Below are 22,889 nucleotides of genomic sequence, written 5' to 3'. Positions count from 1 at the left end.
TTTCCAGCAAAATTGCAAACCTGGAGTTTCTTAGGCACCTTAGAATATTAAACTTACCGAAACGTCTTCTATTTTCGTTAGGAAAATGGGTTTAAAATACTGTTTTTACACGGTTTTCCCGTGGGTTTACACAAAGTCAGTTTAACTCAACAATTAATAAATTTATTTACACTTCAAAACACTCTGTACAATAATTAATTCAGCTACTAAAAACTGTGAAACGCTTCGCGATTTGCGTCGAACGTACCGAATTTTGTGATTTTTTTTAGGTTATTGGATAGGAAATTTAATGAGGATTCCAAAAATGTACTTAAAACTGTAATTTTCTCATTCCAAGTGGGTTTTACAGGCGATTTTGTCGCTTACTGTCCTTTCAAACTGTGTTTCTGGCAGTTCAAACTTTGACACTGTTTTTCTAACTGACTATACACGATTTTTTAGTGTTTTTCTAGGTTAGTAAATAGGAAATTTAATGAGGATTCCAAAAATGTGCTTAAAACTGTCATTTTCTCACTCCAAGTGAATTTAACAGACGATTTTGTCGCTGACTGTGCTTTCAAACTGTGTTTCTGCCAGTTCAAACTTTGGCAGCATTTTTCTCCCTGACTGTACCGAATTTTGTGATTTTTTTAGGTTATTGGATAGGAAATTTAATGAGGATTCCAAAAATGTACTTAAAACTGTCATTTTCTCATTCCAAGTGGGTTTTACAGGCGATTTTGTCGCTGACTGTCCTTTCAAATTGCGTTTCTGGCAGTTCAAACTTTGACATTGTTTTTCTAACTGACTACTCGATTTCTTAGTATTTTTCTAGGTTAGTAAATAGGAAATTTAATGAGGATTCCAAAAATGTACTTAAAACTGTCATTTTCTCATTCCAAGTGAGTTTGAGAGACGATTTTGTCGCTGACTGTGTTTTCAAACTGTGTTTCTGCCAGTTCAAACTTTGGCAGCACTTTTCTCCCTGACTGTACTGAATTTTGTGATATTTTTTAGGTTATTGGATAGGAAATTTAATGAGGACTCCAAAAATGTACTTAAAACTGTCATTTTCTCATTCCAAGTGGGTTTTACAGGCGATTTTGTTGCTGACTGTCCTTTCAAACTGCGTTTCTGGCAGTTCAAACTTTGACACTGTTTTTCTAACTGACTATACTCTATTTTTTAGTGTTTTTCTAGGTTAGTAGATAATAGTAGATGTTTTTCTAGGAAATGTGCTTAAAAATTCCAACATTATTTACATTTATTTTTTTTTTTTTTTTTTTTATTATTTCAATTCCACAATTATTCTACTATTTCCACCGTAATCAACTTTGGCGCCCTCGAGCGGCCAAACGGTACGACTTAGCCCTGTCCGGTCAACATCACGTGATAGCCCTATGTATTAGCTTTCTTTTGTCTTATGGTGTAATTATACATAATGTTTAAAATAAGCGAGTTTTGAACGATTTTTTGGAAAAGTGCACTAAATTTTGACTAAAATTTGAATTATGGCAATTCTGACAGTTTTAAGGGCGTGGCACCCTTAAAAAATGACGTTTTGACAAATGACACTCCACGTCACTTTTTTACCATTAATCCAAAGCGATTTAGGTAGTGAAAGACAATTTTCAAAATTCAAAAATTTTCCAAAAATATCCATGGGGCCCCTGGGAAAAATATTAGAAATTCAGTTTTTTATTTTTCAAAGGCAAACGGTGCGCTGTTCGGAAAAATTTCATATTTAGCAAAAGTTGTCCCTTGTCGGGGTGTATACGTAGTAAAAATTTCACACCCCAAACTCAATCCGTTTTCGAGATATTCACGAAAATATCAGAAAAACAGTAATCAACTTTGGCGTCCTCTAGCGGCCAAACGGTACCACTTAGCACTGTCCGCTCAACGTCACGTGATAGTCCTATGTATTAGCTTTGTTTTGTCTTATGGTGTGGTTATTCAGAATGTTTCAAATAAGCGAGTTATGAACGATTTTTTGGAAAAGTGCACTAAATTTTTACTAAAATTTGAATTATGGCAATTCTGACAGTTTTAAGGGCGTGGCACCCTTAAAAATGACATTTTGACAAATGACACTCCACGTCACTTTTTTACTATTAATCTAAAGCGATCTAGGTAGTAAAAAAAAATTTTCAAAATTCAAAAATTTTTCAAAAATATCCATGGGGTACCACCTTGTGAAGAATGTCAGAAATTCAGTTTTTTATTTTTCAAAGGCAAACGGTGCGCTGTTCGGAAAAATTTCATATTTAGCAAAAGTTGTCCCTCATCGGGGTGTATACGTAGTAAAAATTTCACACCCCAAACTCAATCCGTTTTCGAGATATTCACGAAAATATCAGAAAAACAGTAATCAACTTTGGCGCCCTCTAGCGGCCAAACGGTACGACTTAGCCCTGTCCGGTGAACATCACGTGATAGCCCTATGTATTAGCTTTCTTTTGTCTTATGGTGTAATTATACAGAATGTTTCAAATAAGCGAGTTATGAACGATTTTTTGGAAAAGTGCACTAAATTTTGACTAAAATTTGAATTATGGCAATTCTGACAGTTTAAAGGGCGTGGCACCCTTAAAAAATGACATTTTAACAAATGACACTCCACGTCACTTTTTTACCATTAATCCAAAGCGATTTAGGTAGTGAAAGACAATTTTCAAAATTCAAAAATTTTCCAAAAATATCCATGGGGGTACCCCCTGGGAAAAATATTAGAAATTCAGTTTTTTATTTTTCAAAGGCAAACGGTGCGCTGTTCGGAAAAATTTCATATTTAGCAAAAGTTGTCCCTTGTCGGGGTGTATACGTAGTAAAAATTTCACACCCCAAACTCAATCCGTTTTCGAGATATTCACGAAAATATCAGAAAAACAGTAATCAACTTTGGCGTCCTCTAGCGGCCAAACGGTACCACTTAGCACTGTCCGCTCAACGTCACGTGATAGTCCTATGTATTAGCTTTGTTTTGTCTTATGGTGTGGTTATTCAGAATGTTTCAAATAAGCGAGTTATGAACGATTTTTTGGAAAAGTGCACTAAATTTTTACTAAAATTTGAATTATGGCAATTCTGACAGTTTTAAGGGCGTGGCACCCTTAAAAATGACATTTTGACAAATGACACTCCACGTCACTTTTTTACTATTAATCTAAAGCGATCTAGGTAGTAAAAAAAAATTTTCAAAATTCAAAAATTTTTCAAAAATATCCATGGGGTACCACCTTGTGAAGAATGTCAGAAATTCAGTTTTTTATTTTTCAAAGGCAAACGGTGCGCTGTTCGGAAAAATTTCATATCCAAAAGTCCAGCAAAAGTCCCTCATCGGGGTGTATACGTAGTAAAAATTTCACATTCTAAACTCAATCCGTTTTCGAGATATTCATGAAAATATCAGAAAAACAGTAATCAACTTTGGCGCCCTCTAGAGGCCAAACGGTACGACTTAGCCCTGTCCGCTCAACGTCACGTGATAGCTTTTTCTAAAAAAATAGTAGTCACATTTATCACGTGGTTTTTGGAGGATGATTTAGCCAGGCAGTCACGTGGCCACGGTCATAAACCTCCGAAATTTGAACTGCCAGAAATACAGTTTCGAAGGACAGTCAGAGACAAAGTCACCTGTACAACCCAGTTGGAGTGAGAAAATCATTGTTTTAAGCACATTTTTGGAATCCTCATTAAATTTCCTATCTAACAACCTGAAAAAACGCTACAAAATTTGATACAGTCAGGGAGAAAAGCAGTGACAAAATTTAAACTACCAGAAACACAGTTTGAAAGAACAGTCAGGCACAAAATCACCTGTATAACCCACTTGGAGTGAGAAAATGACTGTTTAAAGCACATTTTTGGAATCCTCATTAAATTTCTTATCCAAAAACTTGAAAAAAGCACTACAGAATTTGGTACAGTCAGAGAGAAAAGCGGTGAACTGCCAGAAACACAGTTTGAAAGGACAGTCAGGGACAAAATCACTTGTAAAACCCACTTGGAGTGAGAAAATGACAATTCTAAGCTCATTTTTGGAATCCTCATTAAATTTCCTATCCAACAACCTAAAAAAGCACTAACAAAATTTGGTACAGTCAGGGAGAAAAGCGGTGACAAAATTTGAACTGACAGAAACACAGTTTGAAATAACAGTTAGGGAGAAAATCGTTTGTAAAACCCACTTGGAGTGAGAAAATGACAGTTTTAGGCACATTTTTGGAATCCTCATTAAATTTCCTATCTAATAACCTGAAAAAACACTACAAAATTTGGTACAGTCAGGGAGAAAAATGATGTCAAAATTTGAACTGCCAGAAACACAGTTTCTAAGGACAGTCAGGGAGAAAATTGCCTATATAACCCACTTGGAGTGAGAAAATGACTGATTAAAGCACATTTTTGGATTCCTTATCAAATTTCCTATCTAATAACCTGAAAAACACTACAAAATTTGGTACAGTCAGGGAGAAAAGCGGTGTCAAAATTTGAACTGCCAGAAACATACTTTCAAAGGACAGCCAGGGAGAAAATCGTTTGTAAAACCCACTTGGAGTGAGAAAATGACAAATCTAAGCATATTTTTGGAATCCTCATTAAATTTCCTATCTAACAAGCTGAAAAAACGCTACAAAATTTGGTACAGTCAGGGAGAAAAATGGTGTCAAAATTTGAACTGACAGAAACACAGTTTCAAAGGACAGTCAGGGACAAAGTCACCTGTAAAACCCACTTGGAGTGAGAAAATGACCGTTTTAAGCACATTTTTGGATTCCCCATTAAATTTCCTATTCAATAACCTAAGAAAACACTACAAATGCCATCACTTTTCTTATGAAACATGTAAATTATAGGTCTCAATCGATAAATAAATAATATAATTAATATTACATAAATATCCGTATTTCCGTGTAATTTTCAATTTTTTTTTTATGATAAATTTTCTTTTCAGATTAAAATGGTAGACGAGTTTGTAAACAACGTTAACACCAGCCTTAAGCAAAGACAGGATAAAGAACGATTAAAAGGAATTATTGCCAGAATTGAAAGCTACGATATTGTGGTAAGTTTAGTTTAGTTAATGTTTGTTTTTGTTTTTTTATGTTTTTTTTTTGTGTCAAAATCTGTCTCATAAAGCTATCAAACAACGAAACAGTAAAAATTAAGTTATTATTATTTATTTTTTTTTTGTTTTGTTGTTGTTTTTTACTATTAAAAATGACGGCAGGGTTGTCAAGTCAAAATATATAATATCGGTAGAATAATCGGTCAAAAAACGGTAGATCAGAAAATAAACAATTTACATAAAGAAGACAAAATGTATTTTACATTATTATACAGAGTGTTTTTTTAATGATGAAAATGGTAGAAGAGTTTGTAAACAACGTTAACAACAATTTGTTAACAAAAAAAAATAAATAAATAAATTAAAAATTATATTTGTTTATTTGTTTGTTAGTTTTTGTTTTATTTTGGTGTCAAAATCTGTCTCATAAAGCTATCAAATAACGAAACAGTATATCTACCGTTTTTGTGGTTGTTCTACCGTTCTCTTGGTTTCTGTTTGTTTTTTGTAATTAATCTACAGTTTCTAATAAGGAAATTATTTTTATTATTATTATTTTTTTATTTTTTTTGTTTTGTTTTTGTTTTTTACCATTAAAACTGACGGCAGAGTTGTCAAGTCAAAAAATTTGTAAACGAAGAAAAAACAGAAAAAAAAATCATCCAAAAAAATAAATAATTACAAAAAAATAAAAAAAATTAATAAAAAATAAAAAAAATAAATAAAATTAAAAAAAAAAAAAAATAAATAAATAAATTTAAAATTAAATTTGTTTATTTGTTTGTTGTTTTTTTGTTGTTTTTTTGTTGTTTTTTTGTTATTAACTAATTTGCTTAAGTACAGATTTTTTTTATCATCTGTTTTATACATTTGTGACAGATATCACGTGGTTTTAGAAGATAACATAACTAGGCAGTCACGTGACAACTGTCAAAACGATTACTGTCATAGATGTCAGAGAAACACGTTTTGTATCGAATACTGCAAAGGAAACTTTTTTTCGAAACCTCGATTTTTGCAACTTTCGACCACAGTTTGACGTTAGTGACAGTTGTCACTAACGTCAAACTCTTTAACTCTTTAGCTAAACGGTCACGTGAAAACTGTTGAAATAAAAATGTCGTAAATCTCAGAAACGCGTTTCGTTTCGAAAACTGTGTTAAAATTTACAATTCTCGCAGATTTTAGACAAATTTGGTTTCAGAGGATGGTTTAGCTAGGCAGTCACGTGACCCACTTGGACTAAGAAAATTACTGATTTAAGCACATTTTTGGAATCCTCATTAAATTTCCTATCTAGTGACATAAAAAAAACACCTCAAAATTCGATACAGTCAGAGAGAAAAGCGCTGTCAACATTTGAACTGCCAGAAACACAGTTTGAAAGGACAGTCAACGACAAAATTGCCTGTAAAACCCACTTGTAGTCAGAAAATGACAGTTTTAAGCACATTTTTAGACTCGTCAACAAATTTCCTATCCAATAACCTAAAAAACACTACCAAATTCAGTACAGTCAGAGAGAAAAACAGTGTCAAAGTTTGAACTACCAGAAACACAGTTTGAAAGGACAGTCAGCGACAAAATCATCTGTTAAACTCACTTGGAGTGAGAAAATGACAGTTTTAAGCACATTTTTGGAATCCTCATTAAATTTCCTATCTAATAACCTAGAAAAACACAAAAAAATCGAGTATAGTCAGTTAGAAAAATAGTGTCAACATTTGAACTGCTAGAAACACAGTTTGAAAGGACAGTCAAGGATAAAATCGCCTGTAAAACACACATAGAGTGTGAAAATTACAATTTTAAGCACATTTTTAGAATTCTCAACAAATTTCCTATCCAATAACCTAAAAAACACTACCAAGTTGAGTACAGTCAGAGAGAAAAACATAGAGAAAAACAGTGTCAAAATTTGAACTGCTAGAAACACAGTTTGAAAAGACAGTCAGAGACAAAATCGCCTGTAAAAGCCAGTTTGAATGAGAAAATGACAGTTTTAAGCACATTTTTGGAATCCTCATTAAATTTCCTATCTACTAACCTAAAAAACACTACCAAATTTAGTACAGTCAGAGAGAAAAACAGTGTCAAAGTTTGAACTAACAGAAACATAGTTTTAAAGGACAGTCAAGGACAAAATCGCCTGTAAAACCCACTTGTAGTGTGAAAATGACAGTTCTAGGCACATTTTTGGAATCCTGATTAAATTTCCTATCTACTAACCTAGAAAAACACTAAAAAATCGAGTAGTCATAGAGAAAAACAGTGTCAAAATTTGAACTGCTAGAAACACAGTTTGAAAGGAGAGTCAAGGACAAAATCGCCTGTAAAACACACTTAGAGTGGGAAAATGACAGTGTTAAGCACATTTTTAGAATCCTCAAGAAATTTCATATCCAATAACTTAAAAAAACACTACCAAATTGAGTACAGTCAGAGAGAAAAACAGTGTCAAAATTTGAACTAACAGAAACATAGTTTGAAAACACAGTCAGCGACAAAATCGTCTGTTAAACTCACTTGGAGTGAGAAAATGACATTTTTAAGCACATTTTTGGAATCCTCATTAAATTTCCTATCTACTAACCTAGATAAACACTAAAAAATCGAGTAGTCATAAAGAAAAACAGTGTCAAAATTTGAACTGCTAGAAACACAATTTGAAAAGACAGTCAGCGACAAAATCGCCTGTAAAAGCCACTTTGAATGAGAAAATGACAGTTTTAAGCAAATTTTTGGAATCCTCATTACATTTCATATCTACTAACCTAGAAAAACACAAAAAAATCGAGTATAGTCAGTTAGAAAAACAGTGTCAAAGTTTGAACTAACAAAAACACAGGTTGAAAGGACAGTCAAGGACAAAATCGCCTGTAAAACACACTTACAGTGGGAAAATGACAGTTTTAAGTACATTTTTGGAATCCTCATTAAATTTCCTATCCAATATCCTAAAAAAAATCACAAAATTCGGTACAGTCAAAGAGAAAAGTGCTGCCAAAGTTTAAAAGTTTAAATTTTCGCATTTTTGTTCGGGTTTTACGACGAAAGGGCTCAAGTTAGAAAAAACTAGTCCGTGATAGGTACTACAACTTTCATTAATACGATTTTTCAATCAAATCAACCGTACAGGCGCAAATAAATCAAAACCGTTTTCCCATGTTAATCTCCCATGTCCAGGGTGCTCTTGGACACCTGGTATATCATCCGAAATCCGTTTCGCTTTTCCCCGAAATAATAATTTTCTCCTGCAGGAATCTAAGGACGACGACATCGAACGCATACTAAAACGGGAGAAATCATTCACCCAACTCGACCTTACCCGTCCCATGTTGGGCTGTCCTCCGGAAAGGAAACGCCATTTGTTACTCGAAGGAGACTTGAAATTGAAGGACACTGGGGCTTCCAAGGTATGATTAGTTTTCGTTGTTTTCTGTATTTTTCCGCATTATTTTAATTAAAAAATTGTAGACAATTTCACCGGCTAAACACCGGTCAAAACCGGACCTCTGTAACTGTCAAAATGACAGAATTACGAGCTGTTAAAGTTTAACCTTCTGAGTGCGATAACTCTCTAACGAACAGCTTGTACGACAACTCTCTAAAAGGTGATTTGTAGACAACTTTACGAGCTACACAATGGTCAAAACCAGACCTCTGTAACTGTTAAAATGACAGAATTACGAGCTGTCAAACTTTGACTTTCTCAATGCGATAACTCTCTAACGATTAGTCTATGAGAGAAATTTTTAATAGAAAATTTGCTGACAATTTTACGAGCTACATAACGGTCAAAATCGGGCCTCTGTAACCGTCAAAATGACAGAATTTCGAGCTGTCAAAGTTTGACCTTGTCAGTGCGATAACTCTCTAACGATTAGTTTATGCGAGAACTCTTTAATAAAAAAATTTGTAGACAATTTCACGGGCTACGCACTAGTCAAAACCGGAATTCTGTAACTGTCAATATGACAGAATTACGAGCTGTCAAAATTTTACCTTCTCAGTGCGATAACTCTCTAACGATTAGTCTATGCGAGAACTCTTCATTAGAAAATTTGTGGACAATTTTACGAGCTACACAATGGTTCAAACCGGAATTCTGTAACTGTCAAAATGACAGAATTACGAGCTGTCAAAGTTTAACTTTCTCAGTGCGATAACTCTCTAACGATTAGCTTGTACGAAACTCTCTAAAAAGTGGTTTGTAGACAATTTTACGAGCTACACAATGGTTCAAACCGGACCTCTGTAACTGTTAAAATAACAGAATTAGGAGCTGTCAAAATTTGACAGCTATTTAACGTTCTTAGTGCGATAACTCCGTAAATATTTATCTATGCGAAAACTCCCTAATAGAAGATTTGTAGACAATTTTACGAGCTACATAACGGTCAAAATCGGACCTCTGTAACTGTCAAATTGACAGAATTACGAGCTGTCAAAATTTGACCTTATCAGTGCGATAACTCTCTAAGGATTAGCTTGTACGAAAACTCTCTAAAAGGTGATTTGTAGACAATTTCACGAGCTACATAACGGTCAAAACCGGACTTACTTCTGTAACTGTCAAAATGACAGAATTACGAGCTGTCAAAGTTTTACCTTCTCAGTGCGGTAACTCTCTAACGATTAGTTTATGCAAAATCTCCTTAATCGAAAATTTGTAGAAAATTTCATGGGCTACGCATAAGTCAAAACCAGAATTTTGTAACTGTCAAAATAACAGAATTACGAGCTGTCAAAATTGGACCTCCTCAGGGCGATAACTCTCTAACGATTAGCTTGTACGAAAACTCTCTAAAAAGTGATTTGTAGAGAATTTTACAAGCTACACAATGGTTCAAACCCGACCTCTATAACTGTCAAAATGACAGAATTACGAGCTGTCAAAATTTTACCTACTCAGTGCGATAACTCTCTAACGATTAGCTTGCGCGAAAACTCTCTACAAGGTGATTTGTACACAATTTTACGGGCTGCACAATGGTTCAAACCGGACCTCTATAACTGTCAAAATGACAGAATTACGAGCTGTCAAAATTTGACTTTCTCAGTGCGATAACTCTCTAACGAATAGCTTGTACGAAAACTGTCTATAAAGTGATTTGTAGACAATTTCACGGGCAACGCATTAGTCAAAACCGGAATTTTGTAACTGTCAAAATGACAGAATTACGAGCTGTCAAAGTTTTACCTTGTCAGTGCGATAACTCTCTAACGATTAGCTTGTACGAAACTCTCTAAAAAGTGGTTTGTAGACAATTTTACGAGCTACACAATGGTTCAAACCGGACCTCTGTAACTGTTAAAATAACAGAATTAAAAGCTGTCAAAATTTGACAGCTATTTAACGTTCTTAGTGCGATAACTCCGTAAATATTTATCTATGCGAAAACTCCCTAATAGAAGATTTGTAGACAATTTTACGAGCTACATAACGGTCAAAATCGAACCGCTTTAACTGTCAAATTGACAGAATTACGAGCTGTCAAAATTTGACTTTGTCAGTGCGATAACTCTCTAACTATTAGTCTATGCGAAAACTCCTTCATAGGAAATTCGTAGACAATTTGACGGGCTACGCATTAGTCAAAACCGGACCTCTGTAACTGTCAAAATGACAAAATTACGAGCTGTCAAATTTTGACACACTAAATTGGTGTAGTTTTTGGTGTCAAAGTGCGTTAAATCAGTTTTTAGGAAAAATCTTCAAAACGGTTAAAGTTACAAAAAAACTGAAAAAGAGCAAAAATGTTCCTAATAAACCACTGAACCAATGACGTAACGCACTAATGTAAATTTAGTTACCGGTATACAGGGTGGACACAAAATTGTTAGTGGCACATTATTTTTGATCACCCTGTATGCATGAATTTTTACGGTAACATTTTTTGGTCAACACCACTGAAAAGGACAGCTCAATACGGTTATTTTGAGTGGTTGAACCACTCTGCAGTCCAAAAAATAACCGATATACAGGGTGTGCAATTTGAATCAGTTTTTGGCAAAAATCTCGAAAACGGTTAAGGAAGTTCAATCCCCCGTAACTCGGCCACATGACTAAATTCAGGAAAATGCTAAAGAACAAAAATTGTAGGAAATTTAATTTTCTACGAAAACCTTAGAGAGACCTTTTGTCCTTAAGGGCCTCAGAAGGGAGTTAATGACCGAAAATTAAGGGAAATTTTTGAACGCATTTACTTAATCCACAATTAAACTTTTTACATATTAAATGTTTGTTTCAGATCGAAGTACACTGTTTTTTACTAACCGACATGCTTTTGGTGTGCAAACCGTCAACTAAGAAAGGAGCAGCGACCATGAAAGTGATTAGACAACCATACTTGGTAGACCGTCTAGTTATCCAGGAACTTAGTAGAGAAACGCCCAGTTTGGCAATAGTGTATCGAAACGAATTTGACATGGCCGTGGCAGCGTTTATACTACAGAATAATGACGTCAAAAAAATTAAAGTAAGTGTTATTTTGTATTTAGCGGTAATTTTTGTGTTATTTACCGGTACGGTAAAGTAAAATTCAGTGTGACAGGAAAATTTACCAATTTTACCAGTAAATTCTTCCAGGGATGAGTTTAGCAGTTCCTTACGAACATTTTTGCTGTCCGTTAAATTTTCCGTAACTCTCACCGTTTCTGAGTTACTTAGCAAAAACTGGTTTGATGCAACAAATTTTAAAATCAGTTCAAATTGGGGTTTAAAATTTGAATACACTGTAACTCGGTTATTTTTGGGAATTCAAGGGGGTTGAACCACTCAAATTAACCGTCTTGAGCTCCTCTTTTCAGCGGAGTAAAGCAAAAAATTCTATCTTAAACACTGCTTACAGGGTGACCAGAAACAGTCAATCACCTTACTTCTCATGCACACCCTGTATACTGGACGCAAAAACGGTCCTGCAAACGGACGGTGCTGAGTTAAGGAGATGATTAGGAACATTTTTGGTCTCTTGCAATTTTTTTGTAACTTTCACCGTTTTTGAGTTATTTATAAAAAACTGGTTTGGTACAACAAATATTTAAATCAGTTGAAATTATGGTCTGAAATTGAACACAGTTTAAAGGACAGTCAGGGACAAAATCGCCTGTAAAACCTAGTTGGAGTGAGAAAATGGCTATTTTAACCACATTTTTGGAATCCTCATTAAATTTCCTATCCGATAACATGGAAAACACTTCAAAATTTGGTACAGTCAGGGAGAAAAGCAGTGTCAAAATTTGAACTGGAAGAAACCCAGTTTGAAAGAATAGTCAGGGACAAAATTGCCTTTAAAACCCATTTGGAGTAAGAAAATGACTGTTTTAAGCACATTTTTGGAATCGTCATTAAATTTCCTATCCGATAACATGGAAAAATACCTCAAAATTTGGTACAGTCAAGGAGAAAAGTAGTGTCAAAATTTGAACTGCAAAAAACACAGTTTGAAAGGACAGTCAGTGACAAAATCGCCTGTAAAACCTACTTGGAGTAAGAAAATGACTGTTTTAAGCACATTTTTGGAATCGTCATTAAATTTCCTATCCGATAACATGGAAAAATACCTCAAAATTTGGTACAGTCAAGGAGAAAAGTAGTGTCAAAATTTGAACTGCAAGAAACCCAGTTTGAAAGGACAGTCAGTGACAAAATCGCCTGTAAAACCTACTTGGAGTAAGAAAATGACGGTTTTAAGCACATTTTTGGAATCGTCATTAAATTTCCTATCCGATAACATGGAAAAATACCTCAAAATTTGGTACAGTCAAGGAGAAAAGTAGTGTCAAAATTTGAACTGCAAAAAACACAGTTTGAAAGGACAGTCAGTGACAAAATCGCCTGTAAAACCTACTTGGAGTAAGAAAATGACTGTTTTAAGCACATTTTTGGAATCGTCATTAAATTTCCTATCCGATAACATGGAAAAATACCTCAAAATTTGGTACAGTCAAGGAGAAAAGTAGTGTCAAAATTTGAACTGCAAGAAACCCAGTTTGAAAGGACAGTCAGTGACAAAATCGCCTGTAAAACCTACTTGGAGTAAGAAAATGACGGTTTTAAGCACATTTTTGGAATCCTCATTAAATTTCCTATCCGATAACATGGAAAAATACCTCAAAATTTGGTACAGTCAAGGAGAAAAGTAGTGTCAAAATTTGAACTGCAAAAAACACAGTTTGAAAGAATAGTCAAGGACAAAATCGCCTTTAAAACCCATTTGGAGTAAGAAAATGACTGTTTTAAGCACATTTTTGGAATCCTCATTAAATTTCCTATCCGATAACCTGGAAAAATACCTCAAAATTTGGTACAGTCATGGAGAAAAGTAGTGTCAAAATTTGAACTGCAAAAAACACAGTTTGAAAGAATAGTCAGGGACAAAATCGCCTGTAAAACCTACTTGGAGTAAGAAAATGATTCTTTTAAGTACATTTTTGAAATCCCCATTAAATTTCCTATCCGATAACATGGAAAAAGACTTCAAAATTTTGTACAGTCAGGGAGAAAAGTAGTGTCAAAATTTGAACTGCAAGAAACCCAGTTTGAAAGAACAGTCAGGGACAAAATCGCCTGTAAAACCCATTTGGAGTAAGAAAATGACTGTTTTAAGCACATTTTTGGAATCCTCATTAAATTTCCTATCCGATAACCTGGAAAAAGACCTCAAAATTTGGTACAGTCAAGGAGAAAAGCAGTGTCAAAATTTGAACTGCAAGAAACCCAGTTTGAAAGAATAGTCAGGGACAAAATCGCCTGTAAAACCCATTTGGAGTAAGAAAATGACTGTTTTAAGCACATTTTTGGAATCCTCATTAAATTTCCTATCCGATAACATGGAAAAAGACCTCAAAATTTGGTACAGTCAAGGAGAAAAGTAGTGTCAAAATTTGAACTGCAAAAAACACAGTTTGAAAGAATAGTCAGGGACAAAATCGCCTGTAAAACCTAGTTGGAGTGAGAAAATGACGGTTTTAAATACATTTTTGGAATTCTCATTAAATTTCCTATCCGATAACATGGGAAACACTTCAAAATTTGGTATAGTCAGGGAGAAAAGCAGTGTCAAAATTTGAACTGCAAGAAACCCAGTTTGAAAGAACAGTCAGGGACAAAATCGCCTGTAAATCCCAGTTGGAGTGAGAAAATGGCTGTTTTAACCAAATTTTTGGAATCCTCATTAAATTTCCTATCCGATAACATGGAAAAAGACCTCAAAATTTGGTACAGTCAAGGAGAAAAGTAGTGTCAAAATTTGAACTGCAAAAAACACAGTTTGAAAGAATAGTCAGGGACAAAATCGCCTGTAAAACCTAGTTGGAGTGAGAAAATGACGGTTTTAAATACATTTTTGGAATTCTCATTAAATTTCCTATCCGATAACATGGGAAACACTTCAAAATTTGGTATAGTCAGGGAGAAAAGCAGTGTCAAAATTTGAACTGCAAGAAACCCAGTTTGAAAGAACAGTCAGGGACAAAATCGCCTGTAAATCCCAGTTGGAGTGAGAAAATGGCTGTTTTAACCAAATTTTTGGAATCCTCATTAAATTTCCTATCCGATAACATGGAAAAAGACCTCAAAATTTGGTACAGTCAAGGAGAAAAGTAGTGTCAAAATTTGAACTGCAAAAAACACAGTTTGAAAGAATAGTCAGGGACAAAATCGCCTGTAAAACCTAGTTGGAGTGAGAAAATGACGGTTTTAAATACATTTTTGGAATTCTCATTAAATTTCCTATCCGATAACATGGGAAACACTTCAAAATTTGGTATAGTCAGGGAGAAAAGCAGTGTCAAAATTTGAACTGCAAGAAACCCAGTTTGAAAGAACAGTCAGGGACATAATCGCCTGTAAATCCTAGTTGGAGTGAGAAAATGGCTGTTTTAACCAAATTTTTGGAATCCTCATTAAATTTCCTATCCGATAACATGGAAAAATACCTCAAAATTTGGTACAGTCAAGGAGAAAAGTAGTGTCAAAATTTGAACTGCAAAAAGCACAGTTTGAAAGAACAGTCAGGGACAAGATTGCCTTTAAAACCCATTTGGAGTAAGAAAATGACTGTTTTAAGCACATTTTTGGAATCCTCATTAAATTTCCTATCCGATAGCCTGGAAAGAGACCTCAAAATTTGGTACAGTCAAGGAGAAAAGCAGTGTCAAAATTTGAACTGCAAGAAACCCAGTTTGAAAGAATAGTCAGGGACAAAATCGCCTGTAAAACCCAGTTGGAGTAAGAAAATGACGGTTTTAAGCACATTTTTGGAATCCTCAACAAAATTCCTATCTAATAACCTAGAAAAACACTAAAACACTTTACTACAGTACTTCAAAATTCGCAAGTTTTTTGTCATATATCGATAGTTGCTCCCACTTCCATTAAAAGCCTTTTTTTTTACTGGTATGTCCATACTGTCATTGTCATTTGTCATTTAAAAACTTATTATTATTATTATTATAACCAATTTTTTTTAAAGAAAATCCCTTACTTGGCAACCCTGCCTAATCTACCTAACCTAAATGACATGACATATATTGATCCAATAAGCTGGACATTTTGACTGTCTAAACATCTGGAAAATTGAGTAAACATGACAACGCTGTAAATGATAAAACAATGACATAAACCTGTTTTGTAAATTGTTTTTTATTATGTCTTCAGGGTTGGAAGGAAGGATTGGCAAAGGCTCAGATATTATATGCACAGGCTAAACAGACCAGCTGTATTGCTGACGAGAGTTTAGACACTGAATGTAGTTTAGAATGTACCTTAGAGAGCGATTATCACAGTCTACAGTTGGCACCACGATCACCAATGGCATCTTCTTCACGAGCCAGCCGAGTTTCTAGTTTAGCGCACAGTCACAGGTAATGTATTAGTTAGAGAGGGAAAATGTTTAGAAATTATTTTTTTTGGAAGAAAAGAGAATTTTACAATTTTTTTTATTTTTTTAATAATTTTTTTTTTTTAATTTTTATTAAAATAAAATGATTTTTTTTTGAGTTTCTGAAGTTTTCTAAATGGTCACGTGATAGTAGTATTTTTATTAGTATTTCAGAATACGAAATTGTTTTTGTTTTATGGAAGTTAAGCATTTTTTTCAAAAAGGTCACGTGACCACATCAAATGTTAATGTTGGAAATGGAAAATGGCCACGTGACACGGATAATTCAAATTTTCTGGCTTTGATACAACAATCATTCCGAACAATTTTTAAAAATAGACCAAGTGACAAATGGCCATAGTCACGTGACTATAAAGGCTCGGATTATACACGAGTTCGAAACTGAAAATTTGGTTGCCAAACGCAAAAATTTGCGAAAATGGCAACGTTGCGTTTGAAAAACCTCAGTCACGAGACAGCTGTCGCAACTCTGTCAAAAATCTCACTCACCAGCCACCTGAAAGTGTAAAATGCCAAAAGATCTGTTTCTTTAAGGAATTTGCACTGTAAGTCGTGTTTACAGCTCCATGCAGCCAAACTTGACAGTTCTGACGTTAAAGAACGCTTTTACACTTAGTTTGCCTCACGTGACAGCTGTCATAACTGTCAAAACTCACTCAACAGTGACTTGAAAGTAAAAAATGTCAAATAGACGTGTTTCTTTTAGGAATAGCACTGTATGTTGTGTTGCAGCTCTATGGACCCAAATTTGACAATTTTGACGTTCAGGAACACTTATATTTTTTGCTTACGTCACGTGACAGCTGTCATAACCGTCAAAATTCACTCACTAGCGACCTAAAAGTATAAAATGCCAAAAGATCTGTTTCTTTAAGGAATTTGCACTGTAAGTTGTGTTTACAGCTCAATGGAGACAAATTTGACAATTTTGACGTTAAGGAACACTTATATTCTTTGCTTACGTCACGTGACAGCTGTCATAACCGTCAAAACTCACTCATCAGTGACCTGAAACTATAAAATGTCAAATAGACGTGTTTCTGTTAGGAATTGCACTGTATGTTGTGTTGCAGCTCTATAGACCCAAATTTTACAATTTTGACGTTCAGGAACACTTATATTTTTTGCTTACGTCACGTGACAGCTGTCATTACCGTCAAAACTCACTCACTAGTGACCTAAACGTATAAAATGTCAAAAGATCTGTTTCTTTAAGGAATTTGCACTGTAAGTTGTGTTTACAGCTCAATGGAGACAAATTTGACAATTTTGACGTTAAGGAACGCTTATATTCTTTGCTTACGTCACGTAACAGCTGTCATAACTGTCAAAACTCACTCATCAGTGACCTGAAACTATAAAATGTCAAATAGACGTGTTTCTTTTAGGAATTGCACTGTATGTTGTGTTGCAGCTCTATAGACCCAAATTTTACAATTTTGACGTTCAGGAACACTTATATTTTTTGCTTACGTCACGTGACAGCTGTCATTACCGTCAAAACTCACTCACTAGTGACCTAAACGTATAAAATGTCAAAAGATCTGTTTCTTTAAGGAATTTGCACTGTAAGTTGTGTTTACAGCTCAATGGAGACAAATTTGACAATTTTGACGTTAAGGAACGCTTATATTCTTTGCTTACGTCACGTAACAGCTGTCATAACTGTCAAAACTCACTCATCAGTGACCTGAAACTATAAAATGTCAAATAGACGTGTTTCTTTTAGGAATTGCACTGTATGTTGTGTTGCAGCTCTATAGACCCAAATTTGACAATTTTGACGTTCAGGAACACTTATATTTTTTGCTTACGTCACGTGACAGCTGTCATTACCGTCAAAACTCACTCACTAGTGACCTAAACGTATAAAATGTCAAAAGATCTGTTTCTTTAAGGAATTTGCACTGTAAGTTGTGTTTACAGCTCAATGGAGACAAATTTGACAATTTTGACGTTAAGGAACGCTTATATTCTTTGCTTACGTCACGTAACAGCTGTCATAACTGTCAAAACTCACTCATCAGTGACCTGAAACTATAAAATGTCAAATAGACGTGTTTCTTTTAGGAATTGCACTGTATGTTGTGTTGCAGCTCTATAGACCCAAATTTGACAATTTTGACGTTCAGGAACACTTATATTTTTTGCTTACGTCACGTGACAGCTGTCATTACCGTCAAAACTCACTCACTAGTGACCTAAACGTATAAAATGTCAAAAGATCTGTTTCTTTAAGGAATTTGCACTGTAAGTTGTGTTTACAGCTCAATGGAGACAAATTTGACAATTTTGACGTTAAGGAACACTTATATTCTTTGCTTACGTCACGTAACAGCTGTCATAACTGTCAAAACTCACTCATCAGTGACCTGAAACTATAAAATGTCAAATAGACGTGTTTCTTTTAGGAATAGCACTGTATGTTGTGTTGCAGCTCTATGGACCCAAATTTGACAATTTTGACGTTCAGGAACACTTATATTCTTTGCTTACGTCACTTGACAGCTGTCAATAACCGTCAAAACTCACTCACTAGTGACCTAAAAGTATAAAATGCCAAAAGATTTGTTTCTTTAAGGAATTTGCACTGTAAGTTGTGTTTACAGCTCAATGGAGACAAATTTGACAATTTTGACGTTAAGGAACACTTATATTCTTTGCTTACGTCACGTGACAGCTGTCATAACTGTCAAAACTCACTCATCAGTGACCTGAAACTATAAAATGTCAAATAGACGTGTTTCTTTTAGGAATTGCACTGTATGTTGTGTTGCAGCTCCATGGAGCCATATTTGACAGTTCTGACGTTAACTGACGCTTTTCTTCTTTGTTTACGTCACGCAACAGCTGTCATAACCGTCAAAACTCACTCATTAGTGACCTGAAAGTATAAAATGCCAAATAAATATAAAAAAATAAAATAAAAATAAAAATATAAAATAAAAAAAAATAAATAATATAAATTAGTATAAATAAGCTGAATGGCACTTTCTAGCTTTAAGAATGACAGATCAAGTAACAATGTCAAATAACAGTCATACTGTCAAACTGTCATAAACATAACCACAAATCAATAAAATGATTTTTTATATACCTATTTTCTATAGTGTTAATGAAATTTCAGAGTTTTCTTACAGATTTTGTCATTTTGGGCTGGATTTTGACTGACGTGACGTGTATCTGTCAATTTTGGACGCAGCTTGATCTGTCATTAATGTGGCAACTGTCAAAAATCCGGTTCATAAAGGTATAAATGTATACAACACACTTGAAAACAATGCAATGTGTGCATATTAGCTGCATGACGCTTTATAGCTTTATGAATGCAATTTTGACAGTTTATAGTGAGGGGATAGATAAAATGACAATGTCTGCTGTCACGTGACGCAAGCAAGGTACAACAATGTTTCTTAACTTGTCAAATTTGGCTCGACGGAGCTGTAAACACAACTTACAGTACAATACCTCAAAGAAACACATCTATTTGGCATTTATACTTTCAGGTCACTAGTGAGTGAGTTTTGACAGTTATGACAGCTGTCACATGACGTAAGCAAAGTATTGAAATGTTCTTTTATGTCAGAACTGTAAAATTTGGCTCCATCGAGCTGTAAACACAACTTACAGTGCAATTCTTTAAAGAAACAGATCTTTACGCATTTTATACTTTTAGGTCACTAGTGAGTGAATTTTGACAGTTAAGACAGCTGTCACGTGACTCAAGCAAAGTATTGAAGTGTTCCTTAACGTCAGAACTGTCAAATTTGACTCCATGGAGCTGTAAAGACAACTTACAGTGCAAATTCCTTAAAGAAACAGATCTTTAGGCATTTCATACTTTTAGGTCACTAGTGAGTGAGTTTTGACAGTTAAGGCAGCTGTCACGTGACGTAAGCAAAGTATTGAAGTATTCCTTAACGTCAGAACTGTCAAATTTGAATCCATGGAGCTGTAAACACAACTTACAATGCAAATTCCTTAAAGAAACAGATCTTTAGGCATTTTATACTTTTAGGTCACTAGTGAGTGAGTTTTGACAGTTAAGACAACTGTCACGTGACTCAAGCAAAGTATTGAAGTGTTCCTTAACGTCAGAACTGTCAAATTTGACTCCATGAAGCTGTAAAGACAAATTATACATCTACTTGGCATTTTGTAATGTGACTGTGACAATGATGACTTTTGATGAGCATTTATTAGCAATTTCTTCCAAAAATTGATTTCTAAAAACGTTCCATTTCTAGTTCCAAGTCATTACTACAACTTTTTGATAAAATTCGATTGGATAAAGGTTAATTTAAACAAAAAAAACCCTTTTTTCAGTGGTTCAGTGGAAATGAACGAACCATCATCGTTTGGATCCGTCAAGGACCAATCGCGGGGAGTATCTATTGAACAGGAAAATCGTACAGGATCAATATCGAGTGACGAAGGTGTCCAGCCTTTACCGTCGGACAGTAAAAGTCCTGGAAATCATCCGAAAAACGTGTTTAAAAGCCGAATATTCCATAAAACTCCCAACACTTTATCGGTGCAACCTGTTGGTAGTTTGGGACAAAGTCTTCCTAATCTCACCTTAAGCTCACCAAATATTGGCAGTGGATTCAATTTGGTTTTGCAGCCAAATACTTTGTCGGTGAGTCTTTTTTGTGTGCACTTTTACCTGGCAAACGCCCGTGGTTGCGTAGGGTGCCAAATTACACTTTTCCTCTAACTCTCACTCGAAGGGAGTTTGAGGGCACTTAGGTGCCCTCTACAACTTTTTTGTCAAATACCTCCCTTACCAAGCGAGCTACAAAAAAATCGCAAAGAATGTTTTTTGTAAAGAATTTAATTCCCTACAACTTTCCTTCTATACACTTTTCCCCTTACTCCCCTCCCAAGGGAATTACAAGCCCTTAAATGGTTGCTTGACACACTTTAGTGCCTCACAATACTTTTTACTAAATATCTCTCTTACCAAGCCCTTTAGGGCCAAAACACCCTCAAGTGGTTCGGTAGATAATTTAATTCGCTACAACTTTCCTTCTATACACTTTTCCTCTAATTGTCAGTCCAAGGGAGTTTGAGGGCAATTAAGTGACCTCTACAAATTTTTTGCCAAATACCTCCCTTACCAAGCGAGCTACAAAAAAATCGCAAATAATATTTTTTGTAGAGAATTTACTTCGCTACAACTTTCTTTCTATATAATTTTCCCCTTACTCCCCGCCCAAGGGAATTACAAGCCCTTAAATGCCTGCTTGACACCCTTTAGTGTCTCACAATACTTTTTACTAAATATCTCTCTTACCAAGCCCTTTAGGGCCAAAACACCCTTAAGTGGTTCGGTAGATAATTTAATTCGCTACAACTTTCCTTCTATACACTTTTCCTCTAATTGTCAGTCCAATGGAGTTTGAGGGCACTTAAGTGCCCTCTACAAATTTTTTGCCAAATACCTCCCTTACCAAGACAGCTACAAAAAAATTGCTAAAAATCTTTTTTGTATAGAATTTAATTCCCTACAACTTCTTTTCTATCAGTTCTTTCCCTGACTGCTCTCCCGAGGGAGTTACGGGCCTTTAAATGGCTGTCCGCACCAAGTGGTGTCGTTTTACTGCCTCACTGCACTTTTTTCTTAATATTTCCTTTACCAAGCCCTTTAAGGCAAAAACACCCTTTAGTGGGTTTGTAGTGAATTAAATTCCCTACAACTTCGCTTCTGTACACTTTTCCTCTAACTGCTCTCCCAAGGGAGTTACAAGCCCATAAATGGTTGCTTGACACACTTTAGTGTCTCACAATACTTTTTACTAAATATCTCTCTTACCAAGCCCTTTAGGGCAAAAAGATCCTTAAGTGGTTTCGTAGGGAATTTAATTCCCTACAACTTTCATTCTATACACTTTTCCTTCAACTGTCAGTCCAAGGGAGTTTGAGGGCACTTGCCCTCTACAACTTTTTTGCCAAATACCTCCCTTACCAAGACAGCTACAAAAAAATTTCTAAGAATCTTTTTTGTAGAAAATTTAATTCCCTACAACTTCTTTTCTATCAGTTCTTTCCCTGACTGCTCTCCCGAAGGAGTTACGGGCCTTTAAATGGCTGTCCGCCCCAAGTGGTGTCGTTTTACTGCCTCACGGCACTTTTTTCTTAATATCTCCTTTACCAAGCCCTTTAGGGCAAAATCCCCCTTAAGTAGTTCGGTAGGGAATTAAATTCCCTACAACTTTCATTCTGTACACTCTTCCTTCAACTGTCAGTACAAGGGAGTTTTAGGGCACTTAAAGTGCCCTCTACAACTTTTTTGCCAAATACCTCCCTTACCAAGACAGCTACAAAAAAAATTCTAAGAATCTTTTTTGTAGAGAATTTAATTCCCTACAACTTCTTTTCTATCAGTTCTTTCCCTGACTGCGCTCCCGAGGGAGTTACGGGCCTTTAAATGGCTGTCCGCACCAAGTGGTGTCGTTTTAGTGCCTCACGGCACTTTTTTCTTAATATCTCCTTTACCAAGCCCTTTAGGGCAAAAACACCCTTTAGTGGGTTTGTAGTGAATTAAATTCCCTACAACTTCGCTTCTGTACACTTTTCCTCTAACTGCTCTCCCAAGGGAGTTACAAGCCCATAAATGGTTGCTTGACACACTTTAGTGTCTCACAATACTTTTTACTAAATATCTCTCTTACCAAGCCCTTTAGGGCAAAAAGATCCTTAAGTGGTTTCGTAGGGAATTTAATTCCCTACAACTTTCATTCTATACACTTTTCCTTCAACTGTCAGTCCAAGGGAGTTTGAGGGCACTTGCCCTCTACAACTTTTTTGCCAAATACCTCCCTTACCAAGACAGCTACAAAAAAATTTCTAAGAATCTTTTTTGTAGAAAATTTAATTCCCTACAACTTCTTTTCTATCAGTTCTTTCCCTGACTGCTCTCCCGAAGGAGT

The 22,889-nt window shown here is 35.1% G+C and overlaps 1 protein-coding gene across 3 annotated transcripts in view; it reads left to right on the top strand.

The window, feature by feature from the left end:
* LOC145733478 (uncharacterized) overlaps positions 1 to 22,889 on the top strand; it is a 242,926-nt gene that overhangs the window by 197,484 nt on the left and 22,553 nt on the right. For all 3 annotated transcript variants that reach the window (XM_081986324.1, XM_081986323.1, XM_081986325.1), the window contains 5 exons: positions 4,937 to 5,047; positions 8,311 to 8,466; positions 11,305 to 11,532; positions 15,714 to 15,919; positions 20,284 to 20,596. In XM_081986324.1, coding sequence (XP_081842450.1) covers positions 4,937 to 5,047; positions 8,311 to 8,466; positions 11,305 to 11,532; positions 15,714 to 15,919; positions 20,284 to 20,596 — 1,014 coding nt within the window. The remainder of the gene's footprint in view (positions 1 to 4,936; positions 5,048 to 8,310; positions 8,467 to 11,304; positions 11,533 to 15,713; positions 15,920 to 20,283; positions 20,597 to 22,889) is intronic.

The sequence above is a fragment of the Ips typographus genome, linkage group LG9 (assembly GCF_016097725.1).
Source record: "Ips typographus isolate SLU linkage group LG9, UJ_Ityp_2.0, whole genome shotgun sequence".
Taxonomy (NCBI): Eukaryota; Metazoa; Arthropoda; class Insecta; order Coleoptera; family Curculionidae; genus Ips; species Ips typographus.
Note: the sequence above shows the minus strand (reverse complement) of the source record. Positions and strands in the feature narration are given on the sequence as shown.